Source organism: Ochotona curzoniae, unplaced genomic scaffold (genome assembly GCF_017591425.1).
Source record: "Ochotona curzoniae isolate NIBS_2020 unplaced genomic scaffold, NIBS_Ocur_1.0 contig_883, whole genome shotgun sequence".
Lineage (NCBI taxonomy): Eukaryota > Metazoa > Chordata > Mammalia > Lagomorpha > Ochotonidae > Ochotona > Ochotona curzoniae.
Genome location: NW_024466599.1, coordinates 52891558 through 52911929, shown reverse-complemented (window position 1 = coordinate 52911929; position 20372 = coordinate 52891558). Strand labels below are relative to the sequence as shown.

At 43.6% G+C, this 20372-nt stretch overlaps 1 gene segment (V, D, J or C); it reads left to right on the top strand.

Moving 5' to 3' along the window:
• Positions 1-17559: 17559 nt before the first annotated feature.
• LOC121165090 lies at positions 17560-18128 on the top strand. The segment is given in 2 exon segments: positions 17560-17657; positions 17782-18128. Coding segments are annotated over 2 exon segments (387 nt in total).
• Positions 18129-20372: the final 2244 nt, after the last annotated feature.

The window sequence follows — 20372 nt, the reverse complement described above, 5'->3', positions numbered from 1 at the left end:
CAATGAAGATTGAAAAGCTCATCATTCTTCCAGTCCTTTTCTGGCAGGGCTTGCTTGTGCAAAAAACTCAGTCAGGATTTTCCACTCAGACTTCCCTTGGTAGTACAAACTCTACAGTGAAGCAGAATATAGGGTGTGTTGTACAGAGAAGGGAGAGACATCAGGGCAGGAGGAAGCAGCTGGGACAGCAGCAGCTCACTCCCTTGTGGTCTTGGAGAGGAGGTTTGTGTTGGAAGCTGAATCCCTGTGAAAGGACTGCTCTCATGCTGCCCACAGGAATAATTTTCTACCTCTTCATCCTGGAGGCTGCTGATGGTGAGAGTCAAATCTGTCCCTGAACATTTCACCTGAGTCTGTGAGGACTCCATTTTCTTGAGTGGCTGACCAACAAAAGAGCAACTTTTGAGTAAGTGACTGATGCCGTGTGACATCTATTTGCTGTTTTTCATGGAGTCTTCCTATTTTACACTATAGGCATAAAGCTGCATTGGTTTTGCAGGTAATATTGAAGTCCTGGTTCAGCACAATTACAGATAGAGAACAGCCATTCCAGTTTTCTTAGTTTTCAAAATCTCTCTTCACTTAGAGTGGAGAAGTGACATGAATCGAGGTAATGCAAACCTGATAATAGTCAGTATTGACAGCACCCTGATATTGGTTCAGATCAGCAGTGACAAAGAGAAAAGAAGAGAAGAAATTCTCCTAGGAAAGTCACTTGTAGCAAAAGATAAGGAGATGTTAGTCTTCATGGAATGTAGGAAAAAGCCTCAGAATTGACTCACTGAGAGATGAGGAAGCTGAGGTGTTAGTACCTCCTCCTGCTGTCATACACAGATGGTTCCCTAAGGGTTTCTGATCCAGGCCCTCTTAGCTGCATGTGTGCAGGTTGGGTTGGCTCCCAAGAACAGAGAGCTCAGTGCAGCCTAGGAAGAAGTGGAGAGAGTCAGCAGAGGAACAGTGAAGGGGAAAGATGGGTTGGTCCTGCTACCCTCCTCCTTGACAGATGTGAGCATTGATTGTGTCTGGAATGGCAGTATGCTGCTAGGAGTCCCTGGTCTGTTCTTTGTTAGTAGGTGCCCTGAGACATCAAACCCCAGGGCATCAGGAGGCTTGTGAAGAGGCTGCCCAAGTGATCTTGTCCGCTGTGCTCAACTTCAGCAATACCCACTTTCTACCTGGTTTATAGATTCCTTGGAACTTAGGTAGTGACATTTTTGTCACACTCTAGTGATGCAGACTGTGTCAGGGGCACAGATAGTGATGTGAGATTCAGGGATGCAAATTGGGGTCCAAGTTTATTGCAATGCAAGATATACTCTATGTTATTGGAACTAGCATGACAAGGTGAATCATTCTGGGTGGGGAGAAGGGAAGAGTTTCCACACTGTACTGGCCCTGATAAAGAGAAAATGAAGAAGTACAGTGCAGTGTGTGATGTGGACTGGCACCCAGCAGCAGATGCCCTCATCTAAGAGAGAATTTTTAAATAAGAGGGTTTTTCTGATGGGCTACCTCCTCAGAAAGCATCCACACACCAGGATGAAGACATGGTCACTGAGCCGCAGTGGTAGATACGGCAGCTAAGATAATCTAAACAGGAGATTCTAGATGGGGTTCCTTTGTCTGCTGCAGACAAAGAACTCATCCAAAGGGTCTTGTGGATCCTATTCCAGGTTCATACAGATGAATGTAAACATTGATGATCAATGCATATATGGCATTTCACATAAGTAGTCAAAATTTCATGTTAATGAAGTTCAGAAAATGACAGCCAATGACATAAAATTGTATTGCAGAGGCTCTCATGTCAAGAAAGGAGAAGCCACTTAGTCTCCTGGCATAAAACACCCTGTTATGGCAATGTTCATAATCTACAGTATATTGAATCTGAGTATTCAGAAACAACAATGTTGGATGGTTATTAATTCATGGAGCCTAGATATACATGTATGAATCCCTCTTTTCATCTTTTCCAAGCAGCATAAATGAAATAATTTCAGACAACCAGAAATATAGAAGTGATAGGAAAAGCATGGGAAGAATTAGAAGTCAGGAAGAGGAGAAATGGAGTTACTGTATAGAATGATGCTATACATTCTGCAACAATAATTTACTCTCTTGTAAATTGAAAAACAGGCATGAAATACAAATAGATGACATCATCTTATTGTTGATATCATTAAATTATCAACAGATCCGTACATGCTTTGCTTCTCATAGTATGTGTCAGAGATGATCATCGGATCTGCAGGTAAATTAGCACAGCTCAGAGACTGGAGATGGTTCTCCTATGTTGAGTTATGAGATGAGCTGAGCTCTTCCCTTTGCACAATGATATCACTTCCCTGCTGATTTGCATGTCCCCAGGGCACAGCCCCTAGCCCTGCACATTTATGAGCAGGTGCTCACAGCCTGTGCAGGAGTCAGTGCCACTCAGGACACAGCATGGACATGAGGGCTCCTGCTCAGCTCCTGGGCCTCCTGCTGCTCTGGCTCCTAGGTGAGGAAGGACAACAGCAGGAATTGTCTCAGCTCTTGTTGTCAGTGCTGACTGAATCTTGCTGTTTCTTCTGTATGAACATGCTGATGAGAGTGGATGTTTGTGTTTGTATTTCTCTTCTCAGGTGCCAGATGTTCCGGCCAAACAGTAACCCAGAGTCCATCCGTGGTGTCTGCACCTGTGGGAGGCACAGCCACAATCAATTGCCAGTCAAGTCCGAGTGTTAACAGCAACAAGTATCTATCCTGGTATCAGCAGAAACCAGGGCAACATCCAAAGCTCCTGATCTATCTGGCATCCAGTTTAGCCTCTGGGGTCCCTTCGAGGTTCAAGGGCAGTGGCTCTGGGACATCATTCACTCTCACCATCAGCGGGGTGCAGGCTGAGGATGCAGGAATCTACTACTGTTATGGGGAATATTATACTAGTGGTAGTTACACTTACACAGTGATATAAGCCTGAACAAAAACCTCCCAGGAAAGCAGAAGTGAGAACCTGAGCTGGTCTAGGTTCTCCTGGTGCCCAAATCTACCAATAGTCATACTCTATTGTGGCCAGCCTTCCGTGGTTCCTATAAGGTTGTCAGAAATGGCCTTGTACTACTCTGTAGCCCTTCTCATTTAAATTTACTTGGCATTTCCAGTACAGTACTGATTTAAACGAACAAAGTGATTATGCCTGAATATTCATTCTTATAATATCCTTTTTGAATCATTCAGTAAAAAGACGTATTAGGGATATTTCAGCCTGAAACTTGAAATAAAGTGTATTGAAACCCAAATTATACTTTCATGTTCCTGGAATGGGGGATCATGGATGGTGATCTTTAAACTTGGAATTCTGTGCTCTCCAGGGATCCAATGCTTCTTCGCACAGAAGGAACAGGCTGCTCACCCTGTGGTTCTCAGCCCTGGAGCTGATGGTTTTATTGCATATGGCCTCACAGGTGGTTATCCAGTGCTTCATCCCTGGGTCATCCTGCAGGTGCAGATGAATGTTCCAGAAATTGTCATCTGATATGCCACTCTCAGGGCACATTGGGTTGTTTGCCCTGAGACCTATTTTGATTTGGGAACTGCAACTTTAATCAGAAATATATTTGTTTAAATATCTTCTTTCACATGGCCATGTTCACACCATGTTTGACGCTGTAACTACAAACATTGCACATGAAAACAAGGGTGATGTGAAATCCAGTGTTCACGCTAACCTGTTTAACTATACACTTCTCCATATTTTATATCCATCCCTCTCTGCAATTATTACTGCTACACTCAACTCTCTCAAAAGCTACAGAACATGCAAGTGATTTCATTTCAGATTTCTGGGGAAGGAAGCAGCTCACAACCTTCCCCTTTCCTCATCTGCTCTGTCCTTTCGCATCCTTCAAACTCAGGTCTGTTTTCTCACATTCTCTGCATTCTTATTTTCTACTACTAGAATGCAATCAGAGAATTGATCAATCAAACCTTTTCTTCACTCAGACTTTTTGATAGCTAACCCTATGCTTTCAAACATTTGATTCACTAAAAGCAATTAAATAGGTATTCCATCTAATCACAATTTGGGCTACATCTTACTATCAAATATTGTCTACTTCTGCCAACCTGACACCAAATGAGAACAAATTGTTAGTTTTTCAAGGTTCAGTAATTTATGTGGCGGGGAGGTGGAAGGCAGAGGGGAGAAGAAATTAGTTGCTTTGTTGGGCTGGTAAGTATCATTTATAAATTATGGTAGAGTTTATGTTGTCAAACTGGATAACATAAGTTCAAGAGGTCAGAGAATTTCATGGGATGAAACCCAGGAGGAAGCCAGGCTGTGCTCCTTCTGGCAGCTCCAGAGTGGGGAGATCAAGTCCCATGTTCTTACAGCTTCAGAATGCCCCATGTGTCCTGCACTGTTGGCCATTTCTCCACTCACTTCAGCATCATTCTCCGATGATATGCCTCCTCCCTACCAATGACTCAGCATTCTATGGATAGGAGGATTACATTATGTTATATAACATTACTGTCTGTGAAATGATTCATAATAATATGTAGAGTAGAGTCATTAGAAATGAATCTGCTGAAATCCTTCTCGCATTTAAAGTAGCATTCATGGGATCCAAATCTTTGTTTCCTGTTTTGAAATCAAGAGCATCAGGTAAAGAATGCAAAGTCAGATCAGAAGAGAGGGAGAAGAGGCTGACTGGAGAGCAGATTAGTAAGGGATAAGTGCTTAAAAGTCTAGTGCTGAGGATTAAATTTGGTGATGCACCAGAGGGAGAGTAAGGTGAGTAGTGAGGTGACTCACTCAAGGAGGGAAATGGGAAGGTTCTCTGTAAGTAGACACAAGGGAGAGGCAGCTGCTCCATCCCTGAAAACTGTTCCTAACAGGCAGGTGAGGCTGTCACTGGTTCTGTGGTTAGCACTCATCTTACAAAGCGAACTCTGACTAAGGAAGAGAAAGGCTCATGATAGATCATAAACAGGGTCTTCATGTCCTGGCTTCTTGGATTAAAGGACTCAGGACAGGTTGCTGCAATACACTGAGTCTTCCCTGGTTACTAGCACATATTCCAGAGTGAAGCAGAAAATGGGATCTGTTCTAGGGACAAGGGAGGGACCCAGTAGGGCAGGAAGGAAACAGCTGGGAGAGCAGGAGCTCAATCAACCCTGGCCTCTGGAGAGCAGGTTTGTGTAGGAGGCTGTATCCCTGTGAGAGGACTGGTCTCATGCTGCCCACAGGAGTAACCTCCCATGTCCTCGGCCTCGAGGCAGCTGATGGTGAGCATGAAATCTGCCCTGGACTTGTTCCTCAGAATCTTTCCTGGACAACTGTCGCTTGAATGGCTGGTCAATAGATGAGCAGATTAGGAGCTTGTCCAGTTTTCAGCACATGCCAGGGTAGTTCTTACAGAAGAGACTGCTTCAAAGGCTCTTGGGGGATTTATAGTTGATGGTGACCTTCTCTCCTGCAGACACAGTCAGGCATTTGGAGACTGGGTCTTCCCCTTCCCAGTATCTACGCAGGCACCTGCCATGAAAAACGGACAGTGACCATTCAATGCGTCAGTAATATGTTAGAATGTGTAACTGGGAAATGTAAGTTTTCTTGTTCTTTAGAAGTATTCAGGTGGCTCAGGTGCATTATTGAAGGTTTCATGATGCAATTACATCATTAGTTCAGTAAACATTATGCTTCAACACTAGAAACTACTAAATAGCAAAATGAAAATAGATACCAGACAGCTGAATAGTACTCTTCAGCCATTTTAAGTTGTGTAGCAGCCAGTTGTGTACAAACTAAAATTGAAATGTCAATGAAATAATCTCAGGATGTGTTTAAGAACTTGCATTTTCTAACATATTGGTCACTCAATACAATGTCATTTAACTCCATAAGTTGTAAACAGTTGTTGATATTATGTTGTGACTTTAATTGGTTGGGATGATATTCTGCCAGCTCTGCCCTCAGACCAGATATGGTCTGCCCGAGAAACTGTCAAACTTATCTGGACAATAAGATGCTGGACACTATGCAAAGCATAGGCTTACAATGAAAGAATGAGGATTGGATTTGAACTGTTATACTGCAACTAGGTGGAGAAATCCACCATGGGGAGAGGATACAGGGAAAGGTTGGGGGAATCCCAGAGCCTAGGAAACTGTGTTATAGAATCAGATGTAATTTTAGAAAAGACCAGGTAAAAAAAAAAAAACCTGAGTGCTTTCAACAACAATCATCTGGCAGGTTATCAGAAGAAACCTGTACAACCTCCATAGAACCTCATCTACTTTACATCCAGTTTAGCATCGGGATCCCATCCAGGTTTAAGGGACATCATCACTCTCACCATCAGGTGTGGAGTCTGAGGATGTGTCAAGTGTTTTATTATCCTAGTATTAGTAAAATATTACAGAAAATCCACTTAGGAAAACAAAAGTATGAGTTTGGGCTGTCCTAAGTCCTTGTCCTGGGGCTTGTTTCTGCTGACAATCATTATGTCGTCAGCCTTTGTTGGTCCCTGGAAGGGAGTGAGAAAGCCTTCTGGACTCATTTGTAACTTCCCTCTCTTTCCTCCTAACTACAGCATTGAAATCTCCATGTTTCTACTAGTTTAAAGAAAAGAAGAGATAATATATGGGTTCTCAACGTTACTAACTATTCTTAAAGTTTTCTTTAATATTATTTTCAAGTCAGACCCATGGAAAGGAGGAGAGCCAGAGAGGAGGATCTTAACTCCCCATGAGAAAAATTTAATTTTGATTATGTTTACATGTTAGTTTACGGTGGAAGGATTCCAGTATCTGGGGAAAGCAGATGAATCCATTGTCTATACCTTTCTCTGGACAGAGCATGGACATGAGGGCTCTTGCTTAGCTTCTGGTCCTCCTGCTGCTCTGGCACCTTGGTAAGGAAAGACAACATCAGGAACTGACTCAGGTCTTTTGGTCAGTACTGTGTAAATGATCCTGTCTTCTGTATGAACATGATGACCAGAGGGATGTTTGTGTTTGTGCTTCTCTTCTCTGGTGCCAGATGTGCAGCGCTCAGGTGACCCAGAGGCCACAGGTGGAGTCTGCACCTGTGAGAGGCACAGCCACCATCAATTGCCAGTCAAGTCAGAGTGTATACCTCAAAAATGCTCTAGCCTGGTTTCAGCAGAAACAAGGGCAACCTCCAAAGCTCCTGATCTGGGGTACATCCACTTTAGCATCTGGGATCCCTGAAAGATCCTGATCTGGGACATCATTCACTCTCACCATCAGCGGGGTGGTGACTGCAGATTCAGGAACCTGATACTGTCAAGGAGCTTATGGAAGTGGTAGTAGTACTAGTTACACTCCCACAGTGATACTATGCATGTTTTCCTATATTGTCGCCCTGTGCCTGTGCCTCTGGGTATTACATGGTTCCCTGGAGACATTTCACATCTGCCAATCAACTCATTTAAGACAGACCTGAAATGGGGGTCGACCTGTGGGACACTGCTACTGATTTGCACGTCCCCAGGGCACAGCCCACTGCCATGCAGAATTATTATCATGCTGCTGACACCCTTTAGAGGAGTCAGTGCCAGTCAGGACACAGCATGGACATGAGGCCCCTGATCAGCTCCTGGGGCTCCTGCTGCTCTGGCTCCTAGGTGAGGAAGGACAACACCAAGAACTGCCAGTGTTGTTAGATCTGCCTGACCTTTTCTCTTTCTGCTATGTAACATGACGATGAGAGAGGCTGTTTGTGTTTATGATTCCCATTTCCGGTGCTAGAAGTGCTAACCAATTTACGAAGTGTCCAAACCTGATGTCTGCCAACATGGCAGAGACAGTCAACATCTATTTTCAGGCTACTCAGAATGTTAGAAGCAATGGGTTAGCTTGGTATCCACAGAAACCAGGGAAACCTCGGAAGCCGCTGCTATATCAAGCATCCAGTTTAGAATCTTGGGTTCCATTGAGGTTCAAGTGGCATTGGATGTGGGACTGTACGTCATCGCCATCTAGTGTGCAGCCTGAAGATATTACCACTTCTTACTGTCAACAGAGTAGCTGTGCACCTCCTACAAGGTTTCTGGCCTGAACAAAACCATCCCAGGAAAGCAGACCGTTTTGTCCCTCCTGTGGCTGCCAGCTGCCACTGGAGACATTGCCAGTGCCATCCATGCTTGAAGTTCCTTGGGAGGCTTGAGGAAGGGCCAAGGTTCTCCTGTGCATCTTCCCTCTGTTTTCTTCTCCTTGACAATTGCAATACAGACATGACTAATCCTCCACTGCTTTAAAGGAAAGAGAATAGTAAGCCTGACTAGTGAATGCCACAGCATTTTTCTTGAGTAATAGAGCATGGATATATGCTTTGTAGATAATTCTAAGCAGTAATATAACTTTATACCATTTATTAGAACTACACGAAAGGCATCTGTCTCCAAGAACTGTTTGGGTTAAAGGTGTTGATGGTAGAAATGAGAGACTATGCAGTCTGGAACACACCAATGTCCCTTTGACACAAAAGGAGCAGGCCCCTGAGCCCTGTGGTCCTCAGCTCTCTAGCTGATGCACTCAGCTGCTATAGCACTCACACAAGGTTCTGAGTCTTTATTTTCATCCTTGTTCTGCTGTGTAGGTGCAGATGAATGGCACAGACTTCTCTACCTCATATTTTCACATTTCTGAGCTTATTTTTTTTTGCATGGTGAACAAGTGTGGTCTTATGATATTTGAATCCAGGCCATCATAGCGTTAAATATCCCTTTCTGCATGGCCATGTTGAGTTCATATTTAAAGCTGTCATCTACAGCAAAGGCACAAGACAAATGTGGAATGAAGTGAAACCTGTTGTTCCTGCTGCCCCATTTCACTCCATGTTGACTCCCTTCTTTAAGCCAGCCCTCTCTGCACTGTTGCCTGCCATATACAACTGACACACAACTTTCCCACATGACAGGTGGTTCCAGTGAATGACTGAGCTGCCCAAGCAACTCCTCTGTGCCCCTCATTCTATTTAGAGTGATTCTCATGCAGCCAGGTTTCAAGACCTTTGGAAAATTTGTTCAATGGCCTGGTGTTGGAGCCTAGTGCTTGATGTCCTATCCTTGCATGCACTGGGATCTCATGTGGTTGCCTGTTTATATGAAACTGGCTCTACTCCTTGCCCAGCTCCCTAAGTATGGCTTAGGAAAGCAGTAGAGGGTGGCCCAAAACCTTGGCACCCTGCACCCATATGGGAGACACAGAATACTTCCCTTGCTTCTTGGCTTCGGATCACTTCACCTCTGGCTGTTACAGCCACTTGAGGATTGAAACTCAGGATGGAAGACCTTTCTGCCTCTACTCTTCTTTATATTCTGGCTTTCCAATAAAAATAAATGAATCTTGTTAAAAAAAAAAGGGCAAGTTTGTTAGAGGCTGTGGCAGCTCATGTGAAACATCCGCTATTTTCAAATCATTGATGATTGTAGCAAAGACACGATGGTGAGTTTACCCATTTTAAAAAAAGAAAAATAAAGAAATGAAACCTTGATGTGAGAGCAACCCTTTGGATTCATAGAGCTAAAAAAAAGATGCAGGTATTCCAATCAGAAATAGCTGAATACAGTTCATTAAAACCTAAGTGAATGTGCTACAAAAAGTGGTTAGAGACAGTGATTGAGGTTATGGGGACTCTTCTCTCCCAGAAGCCACTGCCTTCTGCCATGAAAGGAACGGGTTTCAGAGTCCTGTCTTCCTCTGCTCTGGAGCTGATGCTCTTAGCTGCCCACAGCACTCAGAGTTGGTTTCCCAGTTCTCATGTGGTGCATGATCAGCATGCTGATGCAGATGCATGGTACACAATTCTCTTTTGACTTTCACATCTCAGTGCACTTGGGATGCTTGTATTATTATTGTTGTGATGAAGTGTGGATATCTGGAATAGCCACCTAGCCAGTACAATTTAAATATCTGCTTTCCAAATGGCCAGGTTCACAACATATTTTAGGTTTAGTATAGAGCAAAGGGATAAGACCCATTCAGAATGAAGTGAAATCCAAGATTACTCCTTACCTGTTTCACTCCATATTGACTCATATATGAATGTCAGCCTTCTGCAATTTTGCCACCCACAAACAATTGTCTCAAAACCTTCACAACACAAGGTGATTTTATTTCACACTGGAGGCCTGGGACCTGTTGAACATTTCTTAATTCTTTCTTCATCTCCTCTGTCCCTTCTCATCCCTGTGGTTCTCTTCTCTCCTGCTTAGATGGAAACAGAAAAGCAAGCAAATAAAAGATTCTTCTCCACTTACAGACTTTGATAGCTGAGCCCTAAGCTCTCATATTCCTGGATTGACAGACAAGAGGTCACCCACCAAGATATTACACTCAGGAGATTTTCCACCTGAGATGAATTTCTGTTCTCACCCATTATAATCAACTGTTGTTTGTGTTCTTTAAAATATCAAATGAGAACAAAGTGAACATTGAACATTTTAAATGTCAGTCATACATTGAGGAGGGAAATAGAGGCTTTGCCTATATAGAATAGAGAAGAGCCTCAGGGTTGACTCACCATAACAGTGAGAAACCTGGGATTCTTAGCAATTTCTGCTGTTGTGCTTTGAGAGTCCATGTCTTATTAGAATCCATGATATTGTTCCATGTGGATTGTTCACAGTTTGAGAAAATGCAGATTCCTGGCCTGGTCCTGAAGGCCTGTTGCTCTTTTTCACACCCCTCCTTGCCATGACTCTATAAAGATTAGAAGAGGAATGCAGCACTCAGAGCACAGGTAAGGACCTACAGCAAGCAGCAGCTACCCTCAGCTATGATGGAGGAGTACTAAATCAGCCTTTCTCCTGGCCTACCTCCTCACCTGTTCTCCAGTACCACGTTCTACAGATGTTCCACCTGATCCTCCAGAGACATGCTGTTAGATGCTGTTGCTTTGGGGGCAAATTCAAGAGGAGGTTCTGAACTGGTCTTCTTCATCTTTTTCAGAATATTAGTATTTTGTGAAACCATCCAAAGAGTCTTTTTGATGCCTGTCCAGGTGCCCAGAGATAAATGTATACCTCAATGATTTTGTACCCATTAATTTTTTAATTTGATGAGCCTCAGGAAACGATGCCAAAGTGCAGAAAATAATATTCCAGAAGCCCCCAAGTCAAGAAAGAGCAGTTTATCTTATGTGGGAATAAGATTATATTTGGATTATGAGAATGGACTAAAAAAATCACAATCTGGCTCTGGGTATCTTTATGTCCTCCATGTGGTCTTTTCTAAACTGAATAAATGGAACCATTCCATCTTCCCAGAAAAGTGTAAGTGCTAAGCAATGCACTGATAGAATTTGTGGCAGGCTAAGACCTTGATACTTTATTCTTTACTACATATGGCACATTTTCTACCAATAAATTGCTCTACTATAAATTGCAACATGACAATGAAATGGAAGTTCATTATCCAAATTTTCCTTATATCCATTTAGACTTTGGTAACTCACCTTCAGATACCTTTTGTGTCATACTATGTCCCAGGGAGACCACGCTCTCCTCAGGTAATTTTCTGCAGTCTGGGACTGCCCTTATGTCTGGGGACAGTGGCCATGTGCCAGCTTAGGAAATGAGCTGGGTCCTTCAGATTTGCACAGTGATGTCACATAGCATGCTGATTCACATGTCCTCAGGGCACAGCCCACTGGCTTCAGATTTATGAGCAGTCTGCTCACAGCCTGTGCAGGAGTCAGTGCCAGTCAGGACACAGCATGGGCATGAGGCCCCCGCTCAGCTCCTATGGCTGCTGCTGCTCTGACTGCCAGGTGAAGAAGGATGACACAAGGAAATGACTCAGGAAATGTGGCTAGAGACTTCCTGTCTGTCCTCTAATAATATGATGATCCTAGTGGATGTTTGTGCTGGTGTTTTCCATCTCAGCTGAGAGTTTTGCCATCCAGATGATGCAGTCTCTAACCATGGTGTTTGCAACTGTTGGAGACACAGTCACCATCAATTACCAGGCAAGTCAGAGCATTGGCAGTGTACTAGCCTGGTACCAGCAGAAACTAGGGGAAACGCCAAAGGACCTGGTGTAACAAGCATCTAGTTTACAACCTGGGGTCCCATCGAGGTTCAATGGCAGTGGATCTGAGACAGATATCACCCTCACCCTCAGCGGTGTGCAGCCTGAAGCTGTGGCTTCTACTTCTGTCAGCAGCATTGTAATGTACCTCCCATGGTGATACAAGCCTTAGTATGAACCACTGAAGGAAGCAGATGTGTGTGGCTAGGTGGGCTCCTGTGTGCACCCTCTTTTTCTTCCTCTTAAAACCTACTGCCAAGAAACAATGAAAACATATCTGCTGATTTAAAGGGAAGGTATTTCTAAGCATGGGCACTGCATATTACAATTCTTTTTGGATTCATCTAAAAACATAAGCAGGATAGACTCACAACTTTATAAAATGGTACTACATATTGTCTATCAAGAAGTTGTTCTGTAAATTGCAATCTAGTCATGAAATACAAGTAGATGATGCCATCTTATTTTTGGGATCATCTAGAGTTTCTCAAGAATTCCTCAAATGACTTATGACACACACAGCTTGTCAAAGAGTATTGTTCCACAGCTAATTTAGTGCAGCCCAAGGGGTGATGTGAGTGTCAGCAGACATTTCCCCTGTGCTCAGTTAGGAGATGATCTGGGCTCTTCTGCTTTGCAAAGTGATATCATGTCCACTGCTGATATGCATGTCCCCAGGGCACAGCCCATTGCCCTGCATAATTATTAACAGGTTCTCACAGCCTGTGCAGGAGTCAGTGCCTGTCAGGACACAGCATGGACATGAGGGCACCTGCTCAGCTCCTGGGCCTCCTGCTGCTCTGGCTCCTAGGTGAGGAAGAACAACAGAGGAAATTGATTACACTCTTGTGCTCATTGCTGACTGAGTCTTCCTGTCTCTTCTGTATGAACATGATAATGAGAGTGGATGTTTGTGTTTGTGTTTCTCTTCTCAGGTGCCAAATGTGCCGCACAGCTGACTCAGAGTCCATCCGTGGTGTCTGCACCTGTGGGAGGCACAGTCACCATCAATTGCCAGTTTCAGCAGAAACCAGGGCAGCCTCCAAAGCTCCTGATCTATTATGCATCCACTTTAGAGTCTGGGGTCCCTGACAGGTTCAAGGACAGTGGATCTGGGACATCATTCACTCTCACCATCAGCAGATACAGAAACCTACTACAGTGCTGGAGTTTATAGTGGTAGTATTGATACTAATACAACAGTGATACAATCCTGAACATAACCTCCCAGGAAAGCAAAGTTGTGATTTTGGGCTTCCCCAGCTGCTTCTGCTGCTGCTGGGGCTTCTATCATCAAGCTATTCTCTGATGCAGTAAGTCTTCCATGGTCCCTGGAGGGTAGATAGGTCAGTGGGACTCCCTTGTAGTGTCCCTTATTCCTTTTTTTTTTCCTTTGTGACACCAGCATCTCAGAAATGTCCATGATTTTACTCATTTAAAAGAAAGAGGTGATTATACCTGAGTACTCAATGTCACATTATACCTTTGATTCACACAGTAAAAAAGAATTGGTATGTACCTTTCAAGCAGAAACATTAAATGGAGTACATTATGTTCCAAATTATACTTTCATTTCTGGGAATGTGCAACACTGGGTTCTGTATTCTCTCTGAATCCAATGCCTCTCAGAGAGAAGGAACAGGCTCCTGACTCTGTGGTCCTCATCCCTGGAGCTGATGCTCTTAGTTGCCTGCATCCTCAGTCCTTCATTACTGGTTCTGCCTGCAGGTGCTGATGGATTTTCAGAACTTGTCTTCTGATATTAAAATCTCAGAGCAGGTTGATTAATTGCATCACGAGCCATGATGAACTAGGAAACGCAATTTTAACTCAGGTGAATACATTTAGATATTGACTTCCGCATGTCCATGTTCACTCCATACTTGAAGCTGAAACTACAGGCAAGGGAAGAGAAAGCCATGGTGATGTGAAATCCAGGAATCACACTAACCTGCTTGACTCCATGTTGATGTAGGTCTTCAACATAGTCTGCACTACAATTTAACCTGCCACATACAACTGTCTCAAACATGTCACAGGCAACACAGGTGATAACACTCAGATTTGTAGGGAGAGAAGCATCTCACATCCCTGACCCTTTCCTCATCTGCTCTGTCCCTTCTCATCCCTCGGACAAGTTCTGTTCTCTCACATTCTCTATAATCTTATTTTCTCCTGCTAATATGGAAGCAGAGACACAAACAAATCAGAACCTCTTCTTTCACTCACACTTTGATAGTTGAGCTCTAGGTTTTCACACACCTGGTTAACAAGAGGTCACTAAGATAGTTCACTGAAGACATTTTTCCTCTGGGAGGAATGTGTTCCTCTACCTTAGCATCAACTATTGTCTAATTCTGCCAAACTGTCACTGAATTAGAACAACGTGACACTGGAAGTTCTCAGAGGTCATTCAATTGCTGCAGATGAAGGGGGGTGAAACTATTGTTTTGAATTAGCTGAAATATTATTTGTAAATTACTGTACTGTTTATTATTTCAGATTTTACACTGTGCTGTCATCCCAGTTCAGGAGGTCGGAGGCCTCGATGTGATGACACCGAGGAGGCAGCAGGGCTGTGCTCCTTCTGGCAGCTCCAGAGGGGAGGATCCAAGTCCCTGCTCTTGCAGCTTCAGGATGCCCACATGTCCTGCTCTGTGGCCCCTCCATCTCTCGCTCTGGCAGTCTTCTCAATTGTCACACCCACTTTCTGAAATAGAGCCACTTTTCTCTTTTATGGATGATTATATGATAGTATGATATATTACTCTTAGACAAATAATCCTTGACAATATCCAGAGAGAAGAAGCTGATTGGAAATGTAAAAGAAGGAAAAGCACTTGCAAACTCAGTGCTGAGGATTAGCTCTGGTGATGCACTAAGAGGAAGACAGAGTGAGAGACAGAGAGAGAAAGAGAGTGAGAGACAGAGAGAGGGAGAAACAGGTGAGTCAATCAAGGAAGGAAATGGAAAGGTTCAGTGTCAGCAGGCACATGGGAGAGGCAGCTGCTCCATCCCAGAATTTTTCTGCACAATGCAGGTCAGGTTTTCTTTTGTTCACTGCTTTAGGCCATCTTACAGAAAACAGAGACACTGAGAGGCCAAAGCAAGCTTTCAATGAAGATTGAAAAGCTCATCATTCTTCCAGTCCTTTTCTGGCAGGGCTTGCTTGTGCAAAAAACTCAGTCAGGATTTTCCACTCAGACTTCCCTTGGTAGTACAAACTCTACAGTGAAGCAGAATATAGGGTGTGTTGTACAGAGAAGGGAGAGACATCAGGGCAGGAGGAAGCAGCTGGGACAGCAGCAGCTCACTCCCTTGTGGTCTTGGAGAGGAGGTTTGTGTTGGAAGCTGAATCCCTGTGAAAGGACTGCTCTCATGCTGCCCACAGGAATAATTTTCTACCTCTTCATCCTGGAGGCTGCTGATGGTGAGAGTCAAATCTGTCCCTGAACATTTCACCTGAGTCTGTGAGGACTCCATTTTCTTGAGTGGCTGACCAACAAAAGAGCAACTTTTGAGTAAGTGACTGATGCCGTGTGACATCTATTTGCTGTTTTTCATGGAGTCTTCCTATTTTACACTATAGGCATAAAGCTGCATTGGTTTTGCAGGTAATATTGAAGTCCTGGTTCAGCACAATTACAGATAGAGAACAGCCATTCCAGTTTTCTTAGTTTTCAAAATCTCTCTTCACTTAGAGTGGAGAAGTGACATGAATCGAGGTAATGCAAACCTGATAATAGTCAGTATTGACAGCACCCTGATATTGGTTCAGATCAGCAGTGACAAAGAGAAAAGAAGAGAAGAAATTCTCCTAGGAAAGTCACTTGTAGCAAAAGATAAGGAGATGTTAGTCTTCATGGAATGTAGGAAAAAGCCTCAGAATTGACTCACTGAGAGATGAGGAAGCTGAGGTGTTAGTACCTCCTCCTGCTGTCATACACAGATGGTTCCCTAAGGGTTTCTGATCCAGGCCCTCTTAGCTGCATGTGTGCAGGTTGGGTTGGCTCCCAAGAACAGAGAGCTCAGTGCAGCCTAGGAAGAAGTGGAGAGAGTCAGCAGAGGAACAGTGAAGGGGAAAGATGGGTTGGTCCTGCTACCCTCCTCCTTGACAGATGTGAGCATTGATTGTGTCTGGAATGGCAGTATGCTGCTAGGAGTCCCTGGTCTGTTCTTTGTTAGTAGGTGCCCTGAGACATCAAACCCCAGGGCATCAGGAGGCTTGTGAAGAGGCTGCCCAAGTGATCTTGTCCGCTGTGCTCAACTTCAGCAATACCCACTTTCTACCTGGTTTATAGATTCCTTGGAACTTAGGTAGTGACATTTTTGTCACACTCTAGTGATGCAGACTGTGTCAGGGGCACAGATAGTGATGTGAGATTCAGGGATGCAAATTGGGGTCCAAGTTTATTGCAATGCAAGATATACTCTATGTTATTGGAACTAGCATGACAAGGTGAATCATTCTGGGTGGGGAGAAGGGAAGAGTTTCCACACTGTACTGGCCCTGATAAAGAGAAAATGAAGAAGTACAGTGCAGTGTGTGATGTGGACTGGCACCCAGCAGCAGATGCCCTCATCTAAGAGAGAATTTTTAAATAAGAGGGTTTTTCTGATGGGCTACCTCCTCAGAAAGCATCCACACACCAGGATGAAGACATGGTCACTGAGCCGCAGTGGTAGATACGGCAGCTAAGATAATCTAAACAGGAGATTCTAGATGGGGTTCCTTTGTCTGCTGCAGACAAAGAACTCATCCAAAGGGTCTTGTGGATCCTATTCCAGGTTCATACAGATGAATGTAAACATTGATGATCAATGCATATATGGCATTTCACATAAGTAGTCAAAATTTCATGTTAATGAAGTTCAGAAAATGACAGCCAATGACATAAAATTGTATTGCAGAGGCTCTCATGTCAAGAAAGGAGAAGCCACTTAGTCTCCTGGCATAAAACACCCTGTTATGGCAATGTTCATAATCTACAGTATATTGAATCTGAGTATTCAGAAACAACAATGTTGGATGGTTATTAATTCATGGAGCCTAGATATACATGTATGAATCCCTCTTTTCATCTTTTCCAAGCAGCATAAATGAAATAATTTCAGACAACCAGAAATATAGAAGTGATAGGAAAAGCATGGGAAGAATTAGAAGTCAGGAAGAGGAGAAATGGAGTTACTGTATAGAATGATGCTATACATTCTGCAACAATAATTTACTCTCTTGTAAATTGAAAAACAGGCATGAAATACAAATAGATGACATCATCTTATTGTTGATATCATTAAATTATCAACAGATCCGTACATGCTTTGCTTCTCATAGTATGTGTCAGAGATGATCATCGGATCTGCAGGTAAATTAGCACAGCTCAGAGACTGGAGATGGTTCTCCTATGTTGAGTTATGAGATGAGCTGAGCTCTTCCCTTTGCACAATGATATCACTTCCCTGCTGATTTGCATGTCCCCAGGGCACAGCCCCTAGCCCTGCACATTTATGAGCAGGTGCTCACAGCCTGTGCAGGAGTCAGTGCCTGTCAGGACACAGCATGGACATGAGGGCTCCTGCTCAGCTCCTGGGCCTCCTGCTGCTCTGGCTCCTAGGTGAGGAAGGACAACAGCAGGAATTGTCTCAGCTCTTGTTGTCAGTGCTGACTGAATCTTGCTGTTTCTTCTGTATGAACATGCTGATGAGAGTGGATGTTTGTGTTTGTATTTCTCTTCTCAGGTGCCAGATGTTCCGGCCAAACAGTAACCCAGAGTCCATCCGTGGTGTCTGCACCTGTGGGAGGCACAGCCACAATCAATTGCCAGTCAAGTCCGAGTGTTAACAGCAACAAGTATCTATCCTGGTATCAGCAGAAACCAGGGCAACATCCAAAGCTCCTGATCTATCTGGCATCCAGTTTAGCCTCTGGGGTCCCTTCGAGGTTCAAGGGCAGTGGCTCTGGGACATCATTCACTCTCACCATCAGCGGGGTGCAGGCTGAGGATGCAGGAATCTACTACTGTTATGGGGAATATTATACTAGTGGTAGTTACACTTACACAGTGATATAAGCCTGAACAAAAACCTCCCAGGAAAGCAGAAGTGAGAACCTGAGCTGGTCTAGGTTCTCCTGGTGCCCAAATCTACCAATAGTCATACTCTATTGTGGCCAGCCTTCCATGGTTCCTATAAGGTTGTCAGAAATGGCCTTGTACTACTCTGTAGCCCTTCTCATTTAAATTTACTTGGCATTTCCAGTACAGTACTGATTTAAACGAACAAAGTGATTATGCCTGAATATTCATTCTTATAATATCCTTTTTGAATCATTCAGTAAAAAGACGTATTAGGGATATTTCAGCCTGAAACTTGAAATAGAGTGTATTGAAATCCAAATTATACTTTCATGTTCCTGGAATGGGGGATCATGGATGGTGATCTTTAAACTTGGAATTCTGTGCTCTCCAGGGATCCAATGCTTCTTCGCACAGAAGGAACAGGCTGCTCACCCTGTGGTTCTCAGCCCTGGAGCTGATGGTTTTATTGCATATGGCCTCACAGGTGGTTATCCAGTGCTTCATCCCTGGGTCATCCTGCAGGTGCAGATGAATGTTCCAGAAATTGTCATCTGATATGCCACTCTCAGGGCACATTGGGTTGTTTGCCCTGAGACCTATTTTGATTTGGGAACTGCAACTTTAATCAGAAATATATTTGTTTAAATATCTTCTTTCACATGGCCATGTTCACACCATGTTTGACGCTGTAACTACAAACATTGCACATGAAAACAAGGGTGATGTGAAATCCAGTGTTCACGCTGACCTGTTTAACTATACACTTCTCCATATTTTATATCCATCCCTCTCTGCAATTATTACTGCTACACTCAACTCTCTCAAAAGCTACAGAACATGCAAGTGAGTTCATTTCAGATTTCTGGGGAAGGAAGCAGCTCACAACCTTCCCCTTTCCTCATCTGCTCTGTCCTTTCGCATCCTTCAAACTCAGGTCTGTTTTCTCACATTCTCTGCATTCTTATTTTCTACTACTAGAATGCAATCAGAGAATTGATCAATCAAACCTTTTCTTCACTCAGACTTTTTGATAGCTAACCCTATGCTTTCAAACATTTGATTCACTAAAAGCAATTAAATAGGTATTCCATCTAATCACAATTTGGGCTACATCTTACTATCAAATATTGTCTACTTCTGCCAACCTGACACCAAATGAGAACAAATTGTTAGTTTTTCAAGGTTCAGTAATTTATGTGGCGGGGAGGTGGAAGGCAGAGGGGAGAAGAAATTAGTTGCTTTGTTGGGCTGGTAAGTATCATTTATAAATTATGGTAGAGTTTATGTTGTCAAACTGGATAACATAAGTTCAAGAGGTCAGAGAATTTCATGGGATGAAACCCAGGAGGAAGCCAGGCTGTGCTCCTTCTGGCAGCTCCAGAGTGGGGAGATCAAGTCCCATGTTCTTACAGCTTCAGAATGCCCCATGTGTCCTGCACTGTTGGCCATTTCTCCACTCACTTCAGCATCATTCTCCGATGATATGCCTCCTCCCTACCAATGACTCAGCATTCTATGGATAGGAGGATTACATTATGTTATATAACATTACTGTCTGTGAAATGATTCATAATAATATGTAGAGTAGAGTCATTAGAAATGAATCTGCTGAAATCCTTCTCGCATTTAAAGTAGCATTCATGGGATCCAAATCTTTGTTTCCTGTTTTGAAATCAAGAGCATCAGGTAAAGAATGCAAAGTCAGATCAGAAGAGAGGGAGAAGAGGCTGACTGGAGAGCAGATTAGTAAGGGATAAGTGCTTAAAAGTCTAGTGCTGAGGATTAAATTTGGTGATGCACCAGAGGGAGAGTAAGGTGAGTAGTGAGGTGACTCACTCAAGGAGGGAAATGGGAAGGTTCTCTGTAAGTAGACACAAGGGAGAGGCAGCTGCTCCATCCCTGAAAACTGTTCCTAACAGGCAGGTGAGGCTGTCACTGGTTCTGTGGTTAGCACTCATCTTACAAAGCGAACTCTGACTAAGGAAGAGAAAGGCTCATGATAGATCATAAACAGGGTCTTCATGTCCTGGCTTCTTGGATTAAAGGACTCAGGACAGGTTGCTGCAATACACTGAGTCTTCCCTGGTTACTAGCACATATTCCAGAGTGAAGCAGAAAATGGGATCTGTTCTAGGGACAAGGGAGGGACCCAGTAGGGCAGGAAGGAAACAGCTGGGAGAGCAGGAGCTCAATCAACCCTGGCCTCTGGAGAGCAGGTTTGTGTAGGAGGCTGTATCCCTGTGAGAGGACTGG